At 39.7% G+C, this 25,735-nt stretch overlaps 1 protein-coding gene across 1 annotated transcript in view; it reads left to right on the forward strand.

Moving 5' to 3' along the window:
* Positions 1-3,026: 3,026 nt before the first annotated feature.
* The window catches only part of MRC1 (mannose receptor C-type 1), a 62,217-nt gene continuing 39,508 nt past the window's right edge, over positions 3,027-25,735 (forward strand). The window contains exons 1-8 of the mRNA XM_060782351.2: positions 3,027-3,288; positions 10,668-11,069; positions 12,570-12,743; positions 14,792-14,956; positions 18,400-18,513; positions 20,574-20,720; positions 23,412-23,594; positions 25,421-25,578. Of these exons, the coding sequence (XP_060638334.2) occupies positions 3,228-3,288; positions 10,668-11,069; positions 12,570-12,743; positions 14,792-14,956; positions 18,400-18,513; positions 20,574-20,720; positions 23,412-23,594; positions 25,421-25,578 (1,404 nt within the window). The 5' untranslated portion in view covers positions 3,027-3,227. The remainder of the gene's footprint in view (positions 3,289-10,667; positions 11,070-12,569; positions 12,744-14,791; positions 14,957-18,399; positions 18,514-20,573; positions 20,721-23,411; positions 23,595-25,420; positions 25,579-25,735) is intronic.

Here is a 25,735-nt window from a genome sequence, read left to right on the forward strand (position 1 = left end):
ATTAAACTTGTATTGCAGTCATATTGCCATCTGAAGAAGCTTCAAGTACTTTTATTTCCTTTAAAATAAGGGATTGTTCAGAAGATTGATCTCCTGGAAGTTGGAAGGTGAAAGCTGTTTCCTTGCTCAAATAAATTGTTCCTTCTCATATTGCAACACTACTGTTGTTTCAAGGTTACTCATGAAGCACATGCTGAAGTTGGCATGGATTCATATATTGTGGCAGAGAGAACATGACTGTGATTTTTTCTTGCATAATAGTAGTATAAGGGTGCCAGAATGTATTTTGTAACTTTTTCCCTAGCATAGAACCTTTTGAAAAATGGAATACAAGACTTTTAAATATGACATTTTCTAAAACTTCAGAAATATTGTTTAACTTTAGACTTATCTATCCCCTCTTCCACTTTGCTGTTCCACTTTTTGCCACCTTAACCAACAGTCTGATGTTGCCTGGTCACATGTGTCTTAATTTTCATCATCCTTCTGTTGTATCTGCTGGTGATAGTTTCTTTTGTTTCCTGCATGGAAAAATATATATCATTTTGGGAAAGGGTCCAAATGCTCAGCCATCTCAAGGGCTCCAGAGCAATTTTTCATGTTCAACCTCTTAGTCTGGCCTTGAAGTGCCTATGGTGAAGGAAGAAATGAGGCTCCATTATTGTCATAATGAACTCACTTGCTGCTGCTCTTCAGCCCTAGCAGGGTGAGCTTTAGACATCCTGTGGCAGAAAAACTAAATTCTATCTTCCAAAATTTGCCACACCAAAATCAATAGGCATGGTATGTATAACCAACTAAGTTATTTTGGATGTGTTGGAAAACTCAATAGTGATGCTCCTAATCCCTATCTGTAGAGTTACAAAAAATAACAAAATGAATACCCGGTTTACTGCCAATTTATGGGATCCAAAATTTGCTGGCCAAGACACCTGATTCTGCCTAGCTGTAGCTCCCATATAGGCAAGAGCCATTTGTGCAAATGGTTGTGTATGTCTGGGATGTTTCATTTCCCCATAATTGATTTTATTTCCTTTCCTTATTTTATCACATTCTGCTTTTCCATGAGTGACTGTCTTTAAAATGCAAATGAAAAATCATTTCATATGCTTTGGCTTGATCCACCCCACACTCCCAAGAGTTACCTGTCATGTATAGTGACTCTAGCCACTGAGTCTCCTTCAGGAGAGATAAAGTGGGGTACAATAATCATAATTATAATCATAAATATCATAATAATTTGTTGATTCATTGATCAGATGATCGGATGATTCATTGGAACTTGTGCCACAAATACCATCTGCCTGCAACAAAGAACTGGTGGGATCACAATCCAGAAAAAGTTACATGCCGAACTCCTTTGGGACTTCTGAATTCAGACAGACTGAGTTCTGGAGCACAACACTCCTGACCTCACAACCGTGTTAAAAAACAAAGTATGGATTGTCGATGTCGCAATCCCAGGTGACAGCAGGATTTCAGAGAAACAACAGGAAAAGCGGACACAATATGAGGATTTAAAGATCAAACTGCAAAGACTCTGACACAAACCAGTCAAGGTGGTCCCAGTGGTGATCGGCACACTGGGTGCCATGGCTAAAGACCTTGGGTTGCACTTAAACACAATCAACGCTGACAAAATTACCATCTGCCAGTTGCAGAAGGCCACCTTACTGGGATCTGCATGCATTATTCGCTGATACATCACACAGTCCTAGACATTTGGGAAATGTCCAATGTGTGATCCAATTCAACAGCCAGCAGTGTGTGTGCTGTGGACTCATCTTGTTGTGTTAATAATAATAATAATAATAATAATAATAATAATAATAACAATATTTTATTTATACCCTGCCATCATCTCCCATAAAGGACTCGGGGTAACTTACAGAAGCACATAAAAGTGCCATAGCCACATACAATACAGCATATTAAACAATGACAATATCAGTTCACATAAAACAGCACATTACAAAAATAAAAAAACGATCCCAATTAAAATCATAAAAATATTACTAATTGGCATTAAAAGTACATCCTTAATAATAATAATAATAATAATAATAATTTCCAGAGATTCCTAGAGTAAACATTTTACTTAAGCCCGTGAATAAATAAATCCACGAATAAACAACTCCCAAGAATTCATAGCACTGAGCCGTGACAATAATTGCCCATGGGACTCCATTGTGGCAGTCTAGGAAAATGGAGGAAAGATTGTGTTTTCAAGAGTAAGGTGCTTCCCGACTCCCAATGAAAGAAGACAGATAGAAACAGGGAAAGGCAGACAAAGTACAGGTTTGGCAACTGACTGCTGCCATCGCAGAGGACAGAAAGGCATGGGACCTCAATTGTAGGAAACAAAATACAGTTCCCTTCACTTTTCCCCGCTCCCACCCTGCTTCATGTGATGAAGTCCTATAACTACTTCTTCTAAATACAAAAATATGGAATGTTCTAAAAGGGTTTGTTCTTGTAACTTGATGTCTGTCGAAACACTTGACTATTCTTTGTTTGCATGCCCCAGGTATGATAAGATATGGATGAAGTAGAGAAATTCCATTTTTTTGCTGTGATCTCAATGACAAGAAGGTTATAGAACAACTGTAATCCATTATTTTTGCCAGACTGGTGCAATTTTTATTCTTGAGATTAGTAATTTTTATTCATGTTTTTTTTATATATGTAACTTCCTTTTGTTATACATGTCTGTGCTGTCATCTTGTTAGTGTATGCCAACAAAAGCTGTTGTTTACTTCTTCTAGGATTCATAAAGAGTAGCACAAACAGACTTCCCCAGTTTCAAATTTGCTAAGAGGCGGCACAAGTTGTTTCTTTCTATTCGTTTTCCCAGTGTGACAAAAGATCATCCTAGTAGTGACCGTTTCCCACATTTCATGAGAGGCATTCCCAGAAAAAAATGTGCTGAGCAGTCATCAGTTTATCACCTGCAACTCAGTGGAAGCTCTTCCTTCCTTTTTCTTCAGCAGTGAAATTAGCTTAGGGAAGCACAGTTTGAACTCTGAATTCCTGTTATTCCAAAATGCCCCCATGTGGCAGGGCATTTCCTTATCGGTAGACAACAGGGAGAATGCTCTCCCTGAACTATCAGTTCTCAGAAATTAGCACAGCTTTCCTCTTTGCTGGCTTCAACCAGATATGGTACAAAAAGAACACATTACACAGCATAGTCTGGTGGAAGGGAAGCCAATCGTAACCCACCTACAATGATTGTTCCTTTGCTGTTGGTTTTTCTTTCAGTTTTCCATGGCGCAGTTTCACTAGTGGGTAAGTCACTATTGTATCTGAAATGAGGATATTACGATAGAATTGCAACTTAGATTTCTCTTTGCTTAGAAGGAAACCAGCTTTCAAAGAGATACTTGGGATCATGATTTAAACTGCATACTGATTTAAATATTAACCCAATCTTATCTTTGTACAGCTTGGCTAGAGGACTCTGTTGGCTGGTGCTTCGGCTCACAATTTGTGTTTCTATTCTGTCAATATAAAATGCATTTTAAAATATGAATTGTGAAGATAGATTGCTCATTGCAGCAAATGCGCAGGATCTTAAATGACTATGCCTATCATAGAATAAATATTCAGAGGCATGTAAAACAATAAGTTTATTTCACCATTTTATTAATCAACATTATGCTGTTCTTGTAAAGTTATGTATGTAGTTCTGTACATCAGCAATGCCTTTATCTCCAACTATACAGCTCTGTTCTCTTTTTAGCTTTGAGAACAATATTATTCATTATTATTAGTTTTAATACAGGTTATATATATTGTAGCAAGGCAATCAGTGGGGTTCATTTCTGAATGGACATGTATAGTACTGCAAACTGGTGTAAATCTTTTCTAATTTTTAGACCAGAAATGTTTTGAAGTTCACATTTTTTTCAGATTTTGCATATATGTTCATAACAAGATATGTTGGAGATGGGACCCAAGTCTAGACACAATGGATTGATGTTTCATATACACCTAGCCTGAATGTAATTTTATATACAATATTTTAGATAATTTCATGCATGAAACAAGGTTTGTATAGACCAGAAAACAAAGGTGTCACTAATTGCCACTGCTCGAGTGGCCAATTTTGGATTTTGGAGCATTTTGGAATTCCTTATAATGGATGCACCACCTATACAAAGGTCACCAAGAATACATTGTTCCCAGTGTTTTCTTGAATGTTACACCTATTCCTACTTGATTGCAGAAACATGAGTTTGTAGGTGCAGTATTTTTTCACATGTTCTACTTTGGTGTGTTTCCTGCACCTTATAGTGTTACTCCTGCTGAGCAGAACTGTGTACAAGATAACTTAATCAACAAGTGAAAGAGGGCCATGGTATTACTCCACAGGCCTTGTTCCCAACCTTGACAAGTTGATAGGGTCTTCTGCATGGAGTACTCTATATATACTCTATGCTTGAGACCTGGCATTAAGCCATCTATACAGAGTTCAGGAGTGCCAGGAAAAAATAAGATGGATTTTTCACATGCTAAATTGTAAATTAAGGGGCTGCGGTGGCATAGCGGGTTGAACTGCTAAGCTGCAGAACTTGCTGATCGGAAGGTCGGCAATTTGAATTTGCGAAACAGAGCGAGCTCCCATTGTTAGCCCCAATTTCTGCCAGTCTAGCAGTTCGAAAACATGCATATGTGAGTAGATCAATAGGAATTGCTTCAGAGGGAAGGTAACGATATGCTATGCAGTCAAGCCGGCCACATGACCTAGGAGGTGTCTATGGACAATGGTGGCTCTTTGGCTTAGAAATGGGGATGAGCATCACTCCCCAGAGTAGGATTCAGCTACACTTAATATCAAGGGGAAATCTTTACCTTTACATTGGTTCAGATGTTTGTGTGATTATCTGTAGCTATGGATTCATTCCTGATTTTTATCCAGATGCAAGGATCCTCTTATATCCAGAATACTGCTGTGTCTAAGAGCCAGCATGGTGAAATGGTTGGAGTGTTGGACTCTGCAAACCAGGGTTCGAATCCCCATTCAATCAGAAACCCACTGGAATTGGGTTAAAATAAATGTGCTGTAAATGATAAGTCATAGCCATTAACCTGGATGGCTTTAAAAATGATTAGACAGATACAAATTCTGCAAAAAGGAAGAATTTGGGGGAAAGGAAGGATTAACCAGATTCAGCTCCCTGCTTCCATTACAATTGAGCATGTTGTTAACTTGGGAGTTATCCATTTAATTAAAAGTCTTTAAATGATCTTACTCTTTTCAGTTCTACGTCTTTCAAGGACAATGTGTTCTAAAGAGATTTATTTATTTATTTATTTATGTGAGCAAAACAGCACCAGAAGATCTTCAACTCATTCTAGAAAGAGATGTGATTCTGCACTAGATGAATCTCCACCGCAATTAAAAATTGCCACAACTGAGGCCCTGTGTCTACACCGCATTATATGAGTCTACACTGTACATATAATGGAATTTCAAACTGAATTAGATGGCGGTGTAGATAGGACTAGAGAAGGCCTTGTCTTTCCCTAACTTCTGACGGTGGAGATGTTTGGAAGAACAATGCTTTATGTTCACTTTGATATCACATACGCCAAAATTGGCAGAGCAACGCTTCAGCAGCATTTTTGGAACCCTAATTCAATATTTGTTAGTGTAAATAGCTAAAAGTATCCATTTTCGGGGTTTAGCTTTCTCCTCTCCTGGGTTTTTTTTTTTTAAAAAAAAAACAACTATATTTTGAGTACCATTGTTTCATACATTGTGCAGTATACATTGGCAGTATACCCTGGACACATCATCAGATGTACTGTTAAGTGCCATTACACTTTTCCCACCCTTCCTACAGGGAAATTGGTGTAACTTACAAAATCTCTCTCCCCCCTCCCCACAATTAAACCCTTTCATACTGTGTTATTAGAGGTTGTTTACTATCAAACATTTGTTAATAGTTAACCAAACATTTTAAGACAGGTTTGATATCCCTTATCAAAACATCTGAAATATTCCAGAATACAAAATTGTCATATGGCTGACTGATATAATGACACTTTTCTGATGGTTCGGTGTATACCAACTTGGCTTCATGCACAAAATTATCAAAAACATTGTGTATAAAATACTACACACACACACTACATAGAGACAAGATGTATGTGAAACATATTAATTCCATGTTTAGCCTTGGGTCAAAAACTCAAAATGTCTCAGTATGTATATGTAAGTATTCCTAAATCCAAAATACTTTTCATCTCAAGTATTACAGATAAGGGTCAATCAACCTATATGAATTATTTTATTCTGGTGGAATGAAAAAAACTCAATGAATGTTGGGTTGTCATAGGTTTTTTGGGCTGTATAGCCATGTTCTAGAAGCATTCACTCCTGACATTTTGCCTGCATCTGTGGCAGGCATCTAGGTATTCCTGATTGTTTCTTGTCTAGAGTTCCCCTGTGTTTGAGTTTTGTTCTTTATTTACTGTTATAATTTTAGAATTTTTTAAATACTGGTAGCCAGTTTTTGTTCATTTTCATGGTTTCTTCCTTTCTGTTGATTATCCCAGGCAGTAACAAGCCACACCTAAAAACTGTCAGGCCATCAAATGCTAATCAAGGTAGCCAACTGAAACATTCACACCTACCTCCTACAGACAAGAGTTCTTTCTCCAACCCTGGACTTTCCACAGATATATAAACCCAATTTTCCTAAGTTTCCAACAGACCTCATAACCTCTCAGGATCCCTGCCACAGATGCGGGCTAAACGTCAGGAATAAATGCTTCTAGAACATGGCCATACAGCCTGAAAAATCTACAGCATCCCAGCGATTCCGGCCATGAAAGCCTTCAACAATACATTCAATGTTTTTCAGGCTGCAGTCCCATGCTCACTGACTTTGACACAAGACTTACTAGGACTGCATTATCAATTGTTTATAATGTTTCACATTATGTGTTGCTATTTTTATTACAGTCTGTAGCAGTATTTTGAAAAATTTGCAAGCGTTGCACTTACTAGTTTACATGAACCACTATTACTTGTTGATACAACAATGTACTTTATCACCATCGGTGATAATTGTACATTTCCTTGTATTGTCAGTAAGGAAAGCTAACTGGCAAACAGCAAGAATTTGTGTCTGCAAACCCGCAGTCATCAGCTTTATGCTGCTTCCTAATGGGTTGGAAGCCAAGGAGGACAAGAGGAGGAAACCAGTTTATGGACGAGATAAGTCTAGGTCAGCTCTTTCATTGAAACAGAAGAACATGCATTTCCTGGTTACTCTTCTGCTAAAGAGCTACTGATAGTAACTGAACAATAAAAATACAGTGTGTTATAATATATCATAAATATATAGACAAATACATGAATGACAAAATACTGTCTATTTTTTTTCGACATTCAAAATCTTTAGATAGGGTCTCTTCTTGCATGTTTGGAAAGTCTTTGTCTGTCAGTGGGTACTACATACTCTCCAATATTTCACAGATTATTTTCATGTCAGGAGCGACTTGAGAAACTGCAAGTCGCTTCTGGTGTGAGAGAATTGGCCATCTGCTAGGACATTGCGCAGGGGACGCCTGTATGTTTTGATGTTTTACCATCCTTGTGGGAGGCTTCTCTCATGTCCCCACATGGGGAGCTGGAGCTGACAGAGGGAGCTCATAAGCGCTCTCCCCGGATTCAAACCTCTGACCTGTAGGCCTTCATTCCTGCTGGCACAAGGGTTTAACCCATTGCACCACCGGGAGCTTTTCACAGATGAAAACTAGGACATTTGTGGCCAAGCAACATCAGAGTGTGGTCAAGATGGCAAAAGCTATTAATGAGGAAGAATGTCCAAGCTTAATTGAATGCAAACTGCATTTGCATTTTGTGAACAATTGAAGTAAGCCAAGGACAAAGAGGGAAACTGGAAGAAGGAGAGAGAAACCAGGACATTTTTTATGCACATAGATATATAGATATATTAAAAAAAACAGCTGATGATAGAGGATGGAGAATATGTACTACAGATGGGGAAGATATGGATTATGGATGTCCAGTTGTTTTTAAACGCTATTAGCCCTAGCTCACATAGCCAATGGGAATTCTCTGCACTGCTTAAAATTTGAGGACTGAAGAAAAATCTAATTGCGATGTAAGATTCCTATTGGTCTGTAAACCCCTACTCCCCCTCAGCTATAAACTATATATAGAATTATAAAACTCAAAACAGAGGAAATGAAAGGCATAAATAAACATTAACAGACTTTTCTTGTGCTTTAAATGAACCCCTTCCCGGCAAATCCAAGAAATGTATTGGAGTCCTAGATATTTGAAAGATAGAAAAAAACCCCTCGAGTTTAAAGAAAGAGTCAAAACTGCCTTTTAAAATCCCAAGGAAATTCTAGACGTGGGAACATTCAACATGCCTGCCTTCTGTCTGAACTTCCACCCCAAAAAGTTAAGCAATAAATTCCCTCTGGGTCATTGCAACTCTATGTCAAACAATGCCATTGTTTCCAGACTGGAGGGAGCATGATAATTTACTTTCCAGAGTAGGGTGTTTACAAGTTTCATTAGTCTTACTCAGTATCTAAACGAGTTTCTCTTTTGAGAGAGAGTTTGGATGAGAAGGGAAACCAAGTACAGGTGGAAATAGGCATAAACTCCTTCCTTGTAAGCTTTTAAACAGAGGTTGGATGGCCATCTGTCAGGGGTACTTTGATGATGCTTTTCTTCATGGCGAGGGGTTGGACTAGATGGCCCATGCGGTCTCTTCCAATTCTATGATTCTATGAGAACTTTTGCATATAATGGTACACTCTTATCCACATGTATCATCTATTATCTAGTCTACTCAGGGATAACCCTGGTAAACCACTCAGTTGCATTATGCTAGGAAAGGTGGTTTAAACATGATCAGAATTGTGCTGTAAACATTCTCTCTGTAGACACTGATGAAATCAAAACCTTTCATTTCATTTTTTTCCCCACACCCCTAATAATGTGCAAGCGAGTGAGTAGCTAGTGGGATTCTGCTGTATTGTTTACTTGGGGTGATAAACACATGGTTCAATATATGAAATACAATAGAAAATCCTTTGGAGCATTTATTTAGGTTATACATGTGTTAGTTTTTCATAGTTACATGGCTGATTATTGCTGCCAATGCAATTTTATAATTTTTTTTAACCTGGGGACCTCATTGATCTTTAATCATAATTTGCTACCAATTTTGTAAAAGATGTCAAACTCTAACCATTAGTTGCTAAACACTTTGATATTACATTTAATATTTCCTTATCATAATTCTGTGAATCTTTATTTTGGCCAGTATATTTTTCTTCTTTAAGCACTTTTGTAACATTTTAACAAATCTGTCGGAGATATAAGTAGAACCATATTTTAGTATATTTACATTCACTTCAATTGGTGTTACATCACTGAAAAGACCTTGTAATGGATGCCCATGAATTGTAGTGATCCAAGGCAGTGGATCAGTATGTAGTGGCTTGAAAGATATTAAGGACCTCATCACATGGACCTTGAGAAGTGTTGGGAACCATCTGTCTAGCAAAGAGAATTGTACAGTTTTGGATCCCCAATCATCCTGTTTCAATTTCTGTCTTCCCATCACACATGCTTCTCTCTTCAGGTTTTTCCCCACTGTTGCCTGCCTTCTGAACCATCACATGGGGAATCCTTTTCTCCATCCTCTCCATATTACTTTTTTTTAAAAAATAAATCAGGGAAAACATCAATATCTGAAAGCCAGGATTAGTATGGACTTCATCTCATTGGAAATCCTAATTGGGGAGGAATTTTAAATCCCTTTTCCATGATAAGTCTTTCCTATGCCTTCCTTCCCTCCATTAGTGAAATTATAAACCCCTTTGCCATGATCTCCTTTTGCAAGGCTTTGCTTCCCTTCATTATACCAGTGCAATTTTAAACTCCTTTGCCATGATAAGTCTTTCCCATGCCTTCCCTCCCTCCATTATACCAGTATAATTATAAACCCCTTTGCTATGACACCCTCTTTCAAGGCATTGCCTCCTTTCATTATACCAGTGTAATTTTAAACCCCTTTCCAAAGATCCCCCTTTGCAAGGCTTTGCTTCTTTTCATTATACCAGTTAATTATAAACCACTTTACCACGATCCCCTCCTGCTAGGTTTCCCTTCCATCTATTAAACCAGTGTTATGTTAAAAAGCTAGCAAGAGCACAATTTTGAGTCTAGAAATTAAGGGAAAGTAGTGGTGAGAAACTCTAATTCCTTAATGTCATTAAAATGATTCAACATGGGCAAATCGGTCTGATCCCATCACATGTCTTTTTCAGTGTGAGTGACAGTTCTGGTGTACACCAGGGACTCAGAACACGATTTCTCACCCATGTTCTGAACTCCCTCCTTTCAGCATGCTTCAGCCCCATTTCAAAGACAAAAGGCAATGGATGGCGACCAGAAGTAAGCAAATGGGCTCTGTGCCACTTCATCTTTGAAACAGAACTAAAGTGTCCTACAACGGGGAAAATGCTCCATGTGATGAGATCCTAAATCAGGAAAGATTCACAGAGCAGATTGATTCTATTATACAAGGCACTAGTTGTTTTTAACCAGTTTCTTTGACATTTTGGTGTTTATTTTACATTTTTGGTTTTCTTACATTTCTGTACAGATACAAGCAAATTTTTAGTATATAATGAAGATCACAAGGTTTGTGTACATGCCTTGAGTTCAAGCTATGTTACTACTGGTACCTGCAACCATGAAAACGAAGGACAAATATTCAGATGGATTTCCAGTCACCAGCTGATGAGTATTTCTCTGAAGTTATGTTTGGGAGTGTCTACAAAAGTTGACTGGACACCCGTAACTCTGTACCCATGTGATGCAGACAGCAGTCTTCAGAAATGGGAATGTAGAAATGACACTCTATTTGCCATCCAAGGAGCTGATCTTTTTTTCAACTATGGCAACAGAAATGAGAAGAGAATTATGCTGTACAAAGGATCAGGCCAATGGAGTAGGTGGAAGGTCTACGGGACCCAAGATGATTTGTGCTCCCGGGGCTATGAAGGTAAATTTGGCCATATTTTTAATGTGCACTATATTTACTTGGTTGCACTTTTCCTTTAGTCATGGCACCATGAAATGCACTTAAAAACCCATACTGGTCACGATACTTGCTTGTTATTTTGAGAGAGCCTGGTTATCTATACTGTTCAAATGGTAAGAAGGATTTTACTACACCTTAAATGGCAGCCTGAGGCCAAGGTAATAATGCGCTTCCAGGGTAGTATAAATATATATGTCAGTGCTGTTATGGTGGATCCTATAATTACTCAATTGACTGCCTGGTGAACAGCATAGCCTTGAGCAAACCCATCTGAAGACTTAATTAGCTCCTTAACCACTTGGTCAGATTTATGAGAGAATGCTATGTATGTTTGATTACAGAGCACTTGGAGATATGAGGAACTGCGCTCATGCAATCCCTGAGAACCACTTGCACAATGATTTTTACACTAGCATCATGCCCCAATAGGATTTCAGCCTATCTCATCATTTCTGTAGTTAGAGCCTACCTTCCCATCTGAACATTTCCCAGACGTGCTTGATTACAATTCCCAGTGACTAACTTGGCTGGGTGGTAATGGAAGATATCTTTCCCTTCAACGTTTCAATGAAGAAAACATTGTTGGCATCATATTGAGCCAACAATGTGATGTGGCGGCAAAAAAGCCAATGGGATTTTGGCCTGCATCAATAGGAGCATAGTGTCCAGATCTAGGGAAGTAATGCTACCCCTCTATTCTGCCTTGGTTAGATCACACCCGGAATATTGTGTCCAATTCTGGGCACCACAATTGAAGAGAGATATTGACAAGCTGGAATGTGTCCAGAGGAGGGTGACTAAAATGATCAAGGGTCTGGAGAACAAGCCCCATGAAGAGCGGATTAAAGAGCTGGGCATGTTTAGCCTGAAGAAGAGAAGGCTGAGAGGAGATATGATTGCCATGTATAAATATGTGAGAGGAAATCACAGGGAGGGGGGAGCAAGCTTGTTTTCTGCTTCTCTTAAGACTAGGACATGGAACAATGGCTTCAAACTACAAGAAAGGAGATTCCATCTGATCATGAGGAAGAACTTCCTGACTGTGAGAGCCGTTCAGCAGTGGAACTCTCCGCCCCGGAGTGTGGTGGAGGCTCCTTCTTTGGAAGCTTTTAAATAGAGGCTGGGTGGCCATCTGTCGGGGGTGCTTTGAATGCAATATTCCTGCTTCTAGGCAGGGTGTTGGACTGGATGGCCCATGAGGTCTCTTCCAACTCTATGATTCTATGATTCTATGAATGGGTACATGTATGACCAAGCAACACAAGATGGAAAAGTTTATAATGAAGAAGGATGTGCAAGCTAGGAGAGGCTGCACCAATTTCTTTTTGCCTGAACCTCTTAGAAAGGGCAAGAATGTACCTCCTACTTTCATCTGCCCTCTCCCCCGATTGAGTGCAAACCATTTTGTACTTTGAACTCAGTTTGCAGTTTTAAAAATAGTTCCCGTATTGTTCTTTCCAGATATGTTTACCCTGAAAGGCAATAGCAATGGAGCACCATGTGTATTCCCTTTCCAGTATGGTGGCAATTGGTATGCTGAGTGTACAAATGTTGCCAGGTCAGATGGTTTCCTGTGGTGTTCAACAACGAGGAACTATGATACAGACAAGAAATATGGCCTTTGCCCAGTGAAATGTAAGTTCTGCAATATTCTTTTAAAAGTTTGGATCATAAAATTGAAACATCTCTATTATCTAGTAAATAGTTCATGATAAGGCTACCAGCTGGTTAGAAACATGGTTGGTGATAAGCCTTTTAGTCAACAAAAGGCTGCCAGTTCAAAGCTGAGTCAGGGTGAGCTCCTGTCCTTAGCCCAGCTTCCGCCCACCTAGCGGTTCGAAAGCAAAATTGTGATTAGATAAATAAGTACTGCTCATAAAAAAGTGGGGGAGGTATTTTGAGGCACACAGAAGGATTGCCGGTGATTCAATCCAAAGGAGTAAGTTATGAACTAGTTCTTCAGCAGGGAGGTGGAGCACCAACACACACCCTCCATCCCCCATGGGCAGAATTGAACACAATACCTTCCAAGATGCTGCAAAGATAGGGAAAGCTGATATATATCTCTTGTCTATGTATAATTATCTGCTGAGCTGTGTATAAAACTGCATTGAATGTTTGCCGCATAAGTATGTTCTGTGATCCGCCCTGAGTCCTCTTCGGGGTGAGAAGGGGGGAATATAAATACTGTAAATAAATAACAGTTCAATCAAATACACACACATTACAAAAGTGTCAGCATTGGTGCCTTTTTGATAAATGAACAAAATTAATGATTTAATAAGACAGCAAGCACTACTTAGAGGTAATTCTAAATGTTTTCTTTGCCTTTTATATAATAATAATAATAATAATAATAATAATAATAATAATAATACTTTATTTATACCCCACCATTATCTCCCCAAAGGGACTCAGGTCGGCTAACATGAGGCCAAGCCCAAAAATTACAATAAGCCAAAATAAAATGCATACAACAAACAATAACATCAAATAAAATGTGAACAATAACCAAATAATACAATAAAGTAATGACAGTAACATAATAACACATAGTATAAAGTGAAAAAGAATTAATCTATCTCACCAAGGGTTTTATAATTTTACCCTTTTCATTTGGGCCAGCTAATATCCTAGGCCCTTGGGAAGATCCTAGTATTGAGAGATGAATCCCAGACACTTGGACCTTATATGCATGTGTGCTGTGTTGTTATGTACAAATAAATCTGCGATAGTAATAATCATAATCATAAAAATAGCAGAAACCCCAGAGACCATCCAGTCCAACCCCTTTCTTCCATGCAGGAAAAGCAATATCAAAGCACCCCCAACAGATGGCCGCACAGCCTTTGTAACAACATCATCATCAACAACAGCAGCAGCAGCAGCAGCAGCAACAGCAACCCCAGGAGCTATCCAGTCCAACCCCCTTCTACCATGCACGAAACGCAAAATCAAAACATCCTCTGAGTGATAGGAGAGAAATAGAGCTTTGGAAGCAAAAAAAAAAAAAAAAAAGGGGGGGGTCAGAGGGGAGGTTCTGGGCAGCAAGGAAAAGAGCCTGGGTGGAGAGGGGGGCAGAGGAAAGGGTCTGTGCCCCGGGAAGATGCTGCTGCTCTTGTTTCTGGCAGCTCAAAACTTTAATTTCCTTTTATTTCTGAGGAAGAGGAAAGAGGAGGAGGTGGGCAGCAGCGTGGGACTGCAAAGCCCCTCACGATCACCCGTGGAGCCCCAAGGGCTCCCCAGAGCACAATTTGAGAACTCCTGCTCTAGCATATGAACAGGTCTACAAAATAAACACCTTCTCTGTTTTTCCAGTTTAGGCTTGCTTTCTCCTACAGTTGACTTCCATTCTTTCATATTCTATTTGACCTGCCAAAATGCCATCCTACAGTCCTATAACTCTGTACACCAAGATATAGAAAGACCCTCAGGGCCTGCAGAGACTTTAAAAAATGCGAAAAGTGTATGTTCCCAAATGCTCCTAATGGCCCTTTAGATGGCATGCGGCATTTTCTCCATATTCCCTTTTCCCACAACAATTTTAGGTCACAGAAAGTTCCTTTTTAAAACCAGTAGTAAACCAAAAGTGATTTCTAGTTACTTCTCTTATTGATAAAAGATGGCTTTTATTTTGTCTTACCATAATGAATATTGGAGGAATATCTTGATTTTCCCTGTAGCTGATGCAGCAGAGCAACTATGGAAAAAAGATCCTATGACAGGTGTACAATATCAGATAAACTCAGAAGCCGCACTGGCATGGTACCAAGCAAGTAAAAGTTGTCAGCAACAAAATGCCTATTTGCTGAGCATCACAGAGTTGCACGAGCAAACATACCTGGCAGGTCAGTTTGTGCATATTTTCTAACATTTTGTGTATTATAACACACAGCAAAGGAAAGTGGTTGAACACTGTACCATACAACTCACATTGTTTCTCCTTCTGACCTTCATTGTGTGCTAATGTTCACACAATTCTGATATATCTATCTGTCTATCTATCTATCTATCTATCTACTACAACTGCACTCATTTATAATTCTGGAAATCTAGAAAAATAAAGTTTTTATTTATGCATGTATTAAAGGCAATATGCATATTTTAAGATGAATGCATGGAAGGTGGGATTGAAGATTATATGTGTAATCTCATCCAGCATTTCTAAATACAGCAGTCCCCAAGTTACAAACAAGATAGGTTCTGTAAGTTTGTTCTTAAATTGAATTTGTATGTAAGTAGAAACAGGCACATTTTAAAGTGTATACAAAGCTTGTGTTATATATCTATATATATAAATTTGTTAGGGGCATCCAACGAGGAAACAAAACTCAAAAACCCCCCAACGAAACTTAACCAAAATTCCCATGCCCATAACACAACCCACAAGGTACAAACATATCTACTCAAAATGAAAACCAACACAACAACACACTCACAAAACGGCAAAACAACAAAACTCAAAAAAACCCAACGAAACTTAACCAAAATTGCCATGCCCATAACACAACCCACAAGGTACAAACATATCTACTCAAAATGAAAAACAACACAACAACACACTCACAAAACGGCAAAACAACAAAACTCAAAAAAACCCAACGAAACTTAACCAAAACTGCCATGCCCATAACACAACCTACAAGGTACAAACATATCTACTCAAAATGAAAAACAACACAACAACACACTCACAAAACGGCAAAACAACAAAACTCAAAAAACCCCAACGAAACTTAACCAAAATTGCCATGCCCATAACACAACCCACAAGGTACAAACATATCTACTCAAAATGAAAAACAACACAACAACACACTCACAAAACGGCAAAACAACAAAACTCAAAAATCCCCCAACGAAACTTAACCAAAATCCCCATGCCCATAACACAACCCTCAAGGTACAAACATACCTACTCAAAATGAAAAACAACACAACAACACACTCACAAAACGGCAAAACAACAAAACTCAAAAATCCCCCAACGAAACTTAACCAAAATCCCCGTGCCCATAACACAACCCACAAGGTACAAACATATCTACTCAAAATGAAAAACAACACAACAACACACTCACAAAACGGCAAAACAACAAAACTCAGAAATCCCCCAACGAAACTTAACCAAAATCCCCGTGCCCATACCACAACCCACAAGGTACAAACATATCTACTCAAAATGAAAAACAACACAGCAACACACTCACAAAACGGCAAAAGAACAAAACTCAAAAAAACCCCAACGAAACTTAACCAAAATTCCCATGCCCATAACACAACCCACAAGGTACAAACATATCTACTCAAAATGAAAAACAACACAACAACACACTCACAAAACGGCAAAACAACTGAGCATGCGCATTGGCGCCCAGCCGCAAGTTCCCTGGCGCGCGCACATGGCCTTCCGGCCAACGTTCCCTCTGCGGAAACCATGCCCACTCCAAGCCCCGCCGCGCCGCTTCCCGCACACACACACACCCTGCCGCACACACACACGCAACCCCACGCTCCATCACTCCCCCCGCCGCCGCATACACACACGCAACCCCACTCCCCCCGCCGCCACACACACACACACAACCCCACGCTCCATCACTCCCCCCACCGCTGCACACACACGCAACCCCACTCCCCCCGCCGCCGCACACACACACGCAACCCCACTCCCCCCGCCGCCGCACACACACACGCAACCCCACGCTCCATCACTCCCCCGCCCCAATCTTACCTCCTTTTACTTCACGCCACCTCCAAACCCCACCCCGCCCCTTCCCGCCCTGTCAAAATCTAGGAAAGACAGGAAGGAAGGAAAGAAGGAAGAAAGAGAAAGGGAGGTAAAGAAAAAGGGGGAAGGAAGGAAAGTTACAGGAAGAAGAAAAGGAAAGAAAAGGAAAGATGGAAGGAAAGAAAAGAGAGACAGCAGAAGAGAAAGAAAAAGGGGGAAGGGAGGAAAGAGATAGAGAAAGAAGAGGAGAAGGAAAGATGGGAAAGAAGGAAGGAGGGAGGGAGGGAGGGAGGGAGGGAGGGAGGGAGGAAGGAAGGAAGGAAGGAAGGAAGGAAGGAAGGAGGGAGGGAGGGAGGGAAAGAAGGAGAGAAAGAGGGAAGATTGGCCACAGCAACACGTGGCGGGTAAAGGTTGTTATTTCTATGATTATTATGATGCTATTATTCTTCCTCTGAGACCCTTTTAGGGGGAATGGGAGAGGTGTCAGGTCCCAGAGGCAATGCACTGCATTATTGTTATTGTTATGATGGTGGTAAAATAAAAGGAAATAAAAAGTGAAAGAAGGAAGCAAACAGGGAGGGAAGAAAGGCAAAGGAAGAAAGGGGGAGGGAGTGAAGGAAAGAGAGAAGGATGAAACCAAGTAGTGAAAGAAGGAAAGAAAGAAAGAGGTAGAGAAGGAAGAAAGGAGAGAAAGGGGGAGGAAAAGGGGGAAGGAATAGGTAGGTACCTCTCTTTCATAATAGTCCAGATATCTACCTCAACTTTGATAAGTTTTACTATAGGCCACAGCAACGCGTGGCAGGGCACAGCTAGTATATATATATATATATAGAGAGAGAGAGAGAGAGAGAGAGAGAGAGATTGCAAGCTTTAGATAGCATCAGAAAGGATTATTGTTTGGTTTGCTGTCTGAACCTTCTGTCCCAGTGATAATGCGATTTTGAAATAATTGACTTGTGGAGACAAAGGTTGGAGATAAAGCGTCAGTGGAGACACCTTTTCCTCATGATGACTTTTTCAGGGTTGAATGTCCCTTCCTAAGCCTTCTAGATGGCATGCAGCATTTTCTCCATATTCCTTTTTTCCACAGCAGTTTTAGATCATGGAAAGTTCCTGCCACTTCCTTTTGTCTCACCCCCGTTCTTAACTATGAGTCATTTGTAATATTGTACAGGGACTACCTGTACAGTATTACAAAAATGTGGAAATGTCATTCCTCCATAAATATGAAAGAAGGTGATCAATCCTTTGTTCCCACATGTCCAAAGTTATAGGTTGTGGGTGACTCATTGCTTGAAATATGGTACTCCAAGTTTTGAGTTTCTGTAGGGATTGTATAAATAATTTTCAGCAATAATTGAATAGAAAATGACATTGTGACAGAGTTACTTCTTTTGTAAATGCTTCAGTGGTGGGAAAAGTTTCCAGTTGCTGAAATCCCCTTTCAGTCTCTTCTCCTTCCTAACTTTTTTCTGTCCAGTAACCTGTAATTGTTGATACTTGTTATAGAATCTGTATTCCTGAGACTGATGATTTGTTATATTTTGCATGCTCACATAGGGTTAACTTCCAGTTTGACTACTGAACTCTGGTTTGGGCTTAACAGTTTGGACTTCAATAGTGGATGGCAGTGGAGTAATGGCAATCCTTTCAGATATCTAAACTGGGCACCAGGTAACTATTCCTGTTGTGATGTATTGGTTTTGTGACTATATTTTCCTCACACTCTGTCTGGAGTAATAACTTACATTTTGTCTGGATAATGATGCAAATCACAATGAGTCCATTCCTGTGCTCCTCTTGAAGATCTTATTTTGAAAGTAGTTTTGAGTTAAGTCAGTATAGGTGGAATTGACATGGAAAGATACAAGTGGTTTGAAATCTAAATAGTTCAGGGAGTGCTTGCTTCCATACTAATCTTCCTATAGTCTGAATTCAGCCAAGCCCCAACTTTGGAGTTGATCATCACAGGAGGTTAGATTGCCTTCCACAAACAGGACCTTTTTGATAATCACCTGAGCTTCCTTTTGGCTTCCTATGAAGATTTTGGATAATATCTATGCATAGAATTTTGTTTCAGATTCCTTTCATTTTCTAGTTTATGACGCATCATTGCATGTTTTGTTGCTTTCTTGGTCATCACTCTTTGTGGCTTTAGTTTTCTCACTTTTTTAAAGTTATTGTTATATTTTTTTGTTGATCTTCATTTCAATCCTCCAGTCTGATTACAAAGTTGGCAGGTTTATTTGTTACACATTTCTCCTGCCATTTCATTAACCTCCCAACAATAACCCTGTGAGGTAGATTAGACTGTAAGTAGTATGACTGGCTCAACATCAATCATGTATCATGGTTCTGCAGTAGGAGCTCCCAGTGGCGCAATGGGTTAAACCCTTGTGCTGGCAGGACTATTGTCCAAAAGGTTGGCAGTTCGAATCTGGGGAACGGGGCGAGCTCCTATCTGTCAGCTCCAACTTCTCATGCAGGGACATGAGAGAAGCCTCCCACAGGATGGTAAAACATAATCACCTGGGCGTCCCCTGGGCATCATCCTTGCAGATGGCCAATTCTCTCACACCAGAAGCGACTTGCAGTTTCTCAAGTTGCTCCTGACATGAAAAAAAGAAAAGAAATGGCTTTGCAGTGACTATAACCCATATTTTTAAGTCACTTGAAACACTATACCTCACCGACTCTGACACTTTATAGTAAAAACCATTTAGGTATTCATTGGATATAATGGGATTTGCAAGCAGAGGCGGCCCTAGGTAATTTTCAAAGGTAAGCAAACAGTATTTTGCCCCCCCCCCCCCAAACCAATCATTGATATATATTTTCTGTTCGTCGTGGGAGTTCTGTGTGCCATATTTGGTTCAATTCCATCATTGGTAGAGTTCAGAATGCTCTTTGATTGTAGGTGAACTATACATCCCAGTAACTACACTTACCGCACTTGCTCCCTTGCCTGGCCCGCTTTGGGTCCGGAGGCATGCCTGAAGACCCCAGCATGTGCACCAAAAGTCACCTCTTCTCCTGACTTTCTCCTCAGCCATTGGTGACCAAGAGAGAGAGAGAGACAGAGGTGGAGATGCCCACCTTTCCTGAAGGTAGGCGCAAAAACAAAGGAGGGAGCAGAGCTGGGAAATACCTCCAGCCGGAGGGGCTCTCTCTCTCTCTCTCTCTTGGTCCCAATGGCTGAAGAGAAAGTCAGGAGAAGAGGCGACTTTTGGTGCACACACTGGGGTCTTCAGACACGCCTCCGGACCCGAAGCAGGCCAGATGTGGTGGCTCCACCCCTTGGCCCACCCACAGATTGGGGAGAGGAGAGGAGGCGGGTGGAGTGCCGGGGGATCAGTAAAGGGAGCCGGTCATGGGGAAGGGATCGAACGCCGAGAACGATTGAGCGCCGGCTCTGCTCACGCACCCAGAGCAGGAACGAGAGGGGCTAGGCGAGGTTCAAGGACCCGGTCCCTTTGGGAAGAGGATCGCCCGGCAGCGAGACAAGAAAGCCGAGGTTCCCCCTGGACTGCTAGGGCTGTTGTGAGCTGAGGGGGCGCTCATCAAGTGGCGGTCGAGGGGCATTTACAGAGGTGCCTCTACACCCCTGGCAAAAAAAAGTGTTCTGCGACCGCTTACTTCGCATAATGGACGAGCTGCCCCTGTTTGCAAGAAATGTCCATTAAATTATAGCATGCATGATGCATAATCTTTCTGTTTGTATCTGTGTCTTAAAGGAAGTCCTTCTCCAGAGCCTGGAAAAACCTGTGGGACATTTAATCCTGGTAAAGGTGGCAAATGGGAAAGCCTAGAATGTAAAAAGAAACTCGGGTACATTTGTAAAAAGGGAAATTCTACTCTCAACAACTTTATTATTCCTTCAGGTAGGCATATAGCAAGTTATGATGCAACAAACCCACGGTACTCTAAATCCTTGCAAATCACACACAAATCTAAGGTACCTTTTGCCCATTCCTACTCTGCGGGCAACTACAAAGAACTTTGTTTTAGTTATATGAGCAGTGGTTGCCACTACCTAAATCCCTGGCAGTGTCTATTTTGTGCTGGCAGCCAAAGGTTGCTTTCTATGTAAGGACATATTCAAAATCTCCATTTTCAGTGGCTTTGGCCTCTGAATTTTGTCACTATCACGACTTTCAATATGATTGAAATACATGTTCTTTTTCCACAAGTGTGCTCAAGGCAGTGTATGTGGCTCTTGTTATCCTTTGATTTTCACAACAAACCTATGACATGGGCCAGGTTTAGAAAGAACAACTGATTCAAAGTCATTCAGTGACTTTCATGGTTCATTGATCACTTCAAGCTGGATTGTGAAATTGTTATCAAAAACTCAAACAACTAGCTCACAAACTGAGACTGATAAAATATTAAAAGAAAACTAGAGATACAAGAGAAACTGTTGTTTATTATCTAACACATTTTTGCTTTACCATTGCCAAACATGTTTTTTGTAAAATAAATAAATAAAATGAAATCATTTTCAGGCTGAAGGGATCCTGACTATAACAGTAGCAGCATAAATGCCATTGGCAATAGAAAATGTGAATTAAAAGATTACTACATGTCTTTATTTGGGTGTTTTACATACATCTTGCCTTGACATGGAAGCTCCTGATTTCAGAAAGTTATGAAACCACCCAATGCTACATTTCTAACAGAGGTTTCAGGAATGACAGACAGGAAAACACCACTTTGCTTTTATAAACAGATTGTGATAAATATTCCTGCGTACCATATGAGTGCATTGTCAGCTTCCTTCCACTCGTGAGCAGCAAACATGCCCAGGTGCTTCCTAAATTCATCTATAGTTGCGCTGCTAGTGACACAATCAGTTGCTTTATTAGTGAAGCAGAATTCCTTTTGGAAGTACTGACTTGTAACATTAAGAAATGTATAATGCTTTTTATACCATTGAGGTCTAAAAATATTACAAGTCAGTACATCCAAAAGGAATTCTGCCTCGCAAATAAAGAAACTGATTGTGTCTGGTTTTAGGACTGGTCACCTTGGTGGATGACCTCTGCAGAGGATTAGACGGGGGAGTGTGTCCCTGCTGGTTTTCTTGGACATCTCAGTGGTTTTCATTACCATCGACCATGGTATCCTTCTGGGTCAGCTCTCTGGAATGGATCTTGGGGGCACTGTGTTGCAGTGGCTCCATTTCTTCCTAGAGGACTGTACCCAGATGGTGATGCTGGGGACACCTGCTCGGACCCAACCTATCTTTGAGACAGCATCTCAAAGATAGAACTGGCACAGGCATTAAGGTCTGCTGAGGAGGCCCTTCTCTCAATACTCACCGCCTTCTTAAGCACGGTTGGTGGCGACGAGAGAGAGGGCCTTCTCAGTGCTGGCTCCCCGGCTCTGGAATACCCTCCCTAAAGAAATTAGATTAGCCCCTTATCTTCAGGCCTTTCAGGTAAGTCTAAAACATGGCTCTTCAGATAGGCCTTTGATTCCGAGTAATCCATGGCAAACGTGATGAATCATTGATAGTACTGGCCTGAACTTTGATTGTTATGACAGATATGACAGATAGCCAGTCCCTTATCTATCTCATGGGGGGAAGCATCATTGCCTGGCTTCCCCCTGTTCTTCTCAATGAGAACATGGGAAGCCTCCCATGTTCTCTCTGCTCCCTCTTACAATACTTTGACCTCAGTTCAGGGATAGGAGCAGAACTCTGCTGGAAGTAGATCTACATCCTCTGATGGATTCCGAGGATGTAGATCCTCAGATCCCATCCATGTACTGAAGGCAAAGTGTCATAGAATGGGCAATTTTGCTGATGTGATGAGGTCACAAGAATCATCTATATATCTATATATCTATATCTGTGTTGCTCTGAAGTCTGGATTTAAAATGGTAAGGCAAAAAGTGGATACCATATACATTCGAGTATAAGCCGACCCGAATATAAGGCAAGGCACCTAATTTTACCACAAAAAAACGGGGAAAACATATTGACTCAAGTATAAGCCGAGGGTGGGAAATGCAGCAACTACTGGTAAATTTCAAAATAAAAATGGATACCAATAAAATTACATTAATTGAGGCATCGATAGGTTAAATGTTTATGAATACTTACATAAAACTATAATTTAAGATAAAACTGTCCAACTCTGATTAAACCATTATTCTAACTTTCTTCAATGTAAATGTGCTTACATATTCTTCCAATAATAATAAGAGAGTAAAATATTGAATGTAATAATTATAATAGAGTAAAATAATGAATGTAATAATAACAACAATAATAAAGTAAAATAATAAATGTAATAATAATGATATTAGACTAAAATGATAAATGTAATAATAATAATAATAATAATAATAGAGTATAATAAATGTAATAATAATAATAATAATAATAATAACCTTGACTTGAGTATAAGCCAAGGGGGGCATTTTCAGCCTAAAAAAGTGCTGAAAAAAACTAGGCTTATACTTTAGTATTATACAGTACTTTTGCGTGTAAGTATGCAGTCCGTGTAGCATTTCATGTTCATACATCTTTTCAATAAGTGCTGTTGGGGGTGGTTGTTTTGCAGAATCAAATGTGCCCTTTAAGTGTCCTGAAGGGTGGATATCCTATGGAGGCCACTGTTACAAAATTAACAGAGAAACCGCCTTGTGGGATGATGCATTAACTTTATGTAGAAAAGAAGGTGCAGATTTGGCGAGCATTCACAATGTTGAAGAATACAGCTTCATATTTTCTCAGCTAGGATACAGTAAGTATTATACATATTTTGTTAATATTCAGTTCTAACAAATAGCATATTTTGTCCATAACTGTGTTCCTTTTATGGCAAGAAAAAGATGGAAGAAAGAAATCCTAAATCTATTACAAATGGTGAAGAGGTCTCCAGAAAAATTCCATGAACAAGGCAGCTTACTGTGAATGAATCTGTGACTCAACAAAAACAGTTCTAAAACCCATCCATTCATCTACAGAGTTCTAAGCCTTTTAAAAATCCAAATGATTGTTTAAATTGGTAGTGGATATTATCACAGTTGTCCCAAATGATGAATTTTTCACATAATTCAGAATCAAGAAAGAACTGAATTGAAGTAAGTTGTGGAGATGTAGTGTACCACAATATTTAGAACTGTATGTCTGCATTGTGTTTCATGCAGCATAGTGCAAATTTGCAAAAGTAGAATCAAGATAAGGGAACAAATAGGAACGCCCAGTGTGTGTTTCAGGAATCCCTAACTAGGGTTGATGGGAAATTTAAGAAAACAGTATTAAAAATGTGATCTCTGTATGACCCAAAGTCTGTCATAAGAATGAGTGCTGGAAGCCAACCAGTCCACAACATTCTGCCTGATTTTGAATTAGTCAGAGGAAGTGCAGTGCATTCATCTTGGCAGTAACATCTCATTTGTTATGGTCCAAGTTTCAGTAAAAAAGGAAACACCTGGTATAGTTTGGCGCAGAATTACTAATTCGGTTTCAGTGACAGAAAACTCTTACTGAAAGACACCAGATTGTTCAGGCAACTCTTACGCCAGTAACATGCAGTTGTTCTGTAAACACATTATCAAATGATGATGAATAAGCCTTTTGTAAAATAGGAAAATGATAATTGTAGAATGGTCTCTTCATATCTCAGTGCTCATCATTACTGAAAATATACTATTCAGTCCTCCACTGATGCTCCACTTGATGGAAAATTCTTGTAATGTCAACATGGTTTCAACTATAATTTCAAAACTCCTATAATTTATTTTCTGTCTGTGGTATGTGCAGTCCAGCACAAATGAAGATAGCCTTAATTGTTCACTGTCCCTCTGCTATGGGGCCATGGGAGGTCTATGCATTCTTCCAACTTTCCCACCTGACTGATCCATAATTCCTCACATTCAAGAACATAGTTTCAAATGAACACTTGATAGCTCTCTGCATGTTCCTTTGTATTCCTGAAAGCAGGAGGGACAATTAAGACTATCTGCATTTGTGCTGGATCGGACCAGTCACTGGTTCTTCTTGTTATATGCCTTCATGTTGACTCCAACGTATTTCAACCCCTTAAAGGGTTTTCTTGGCAAGATTTATTCAGGGTATTTGTCATTCCTATTAGGATAAGAGAATATGACTTGACTAGTATCGTTCAGGACCTTGCTACACTGCCATATAAAATCCAGATTATCTGCTTTGAACTGGATTATATGGCAGTGCAGACTCGTATAATCCAGTTCAAAACAGATCATGCAGATTGTCTGCTTTGATAATCTGGATTATATGGCAGTGTAGATCCAGCTTGACTCTTGTCCTTGGTTACTCATGACAAAAATGTTCAATCATTGAGATCTTTATTTCTAAATTAGGACTAGTAATGCTGATGGGATAATACATTCAGTGAAGTTGTTGCTTACTTTATTTCTGTTGTTGATCACAACGTTACTATAGCATTATTTGGCACAATTAATTTATGTATGCAATGTATCCCTTTCCATGGTCTTGAAAGACAGAGCTACATTATAACTATAATCAGTATTTAGGTTTTCTCCATCCCCTAAATTGGATGAACATATTTCTGTATCCACGAATTAGGACCAACCGATGAATTGTGGATTGGATTGAATGACCTCAAGGTACAAATGTGCTTTGAATGGACAGATGGGACCCCTGTAACTTATACTAAATGGCTACCTGGAGAACCAACACATGCTACCAACAGGCAAGAAGACTGTGTTGTTATGAAAGGGAAGGTAATATTGTTTCAGTGTCTCTTGCCTTGTATTATCCAAGTGCTTTTTCCCTTTCATCTTATCAATTGTGATGCAATATTTCTATTCAGCATAATATGTACTATCAACGTCACTTAATTTGAGAATTAATTATTTAAGAATTAAGAATTATAATTAA

This window comes from Anolis sagrei, chromosome 6 (assembly GCF_037176765.1).
Source record: "Anolis sagrei isolate rAnoSag1 chromosome 6, rAnoSag1.mat, whole genome shotgun sequence".
Taxonomy (NCBI): Eukaryota; Metazoa; Chordata; class Lepidosauria; order Squamata; family Dactyloidae; genus Anolis; species Anolis sagrei.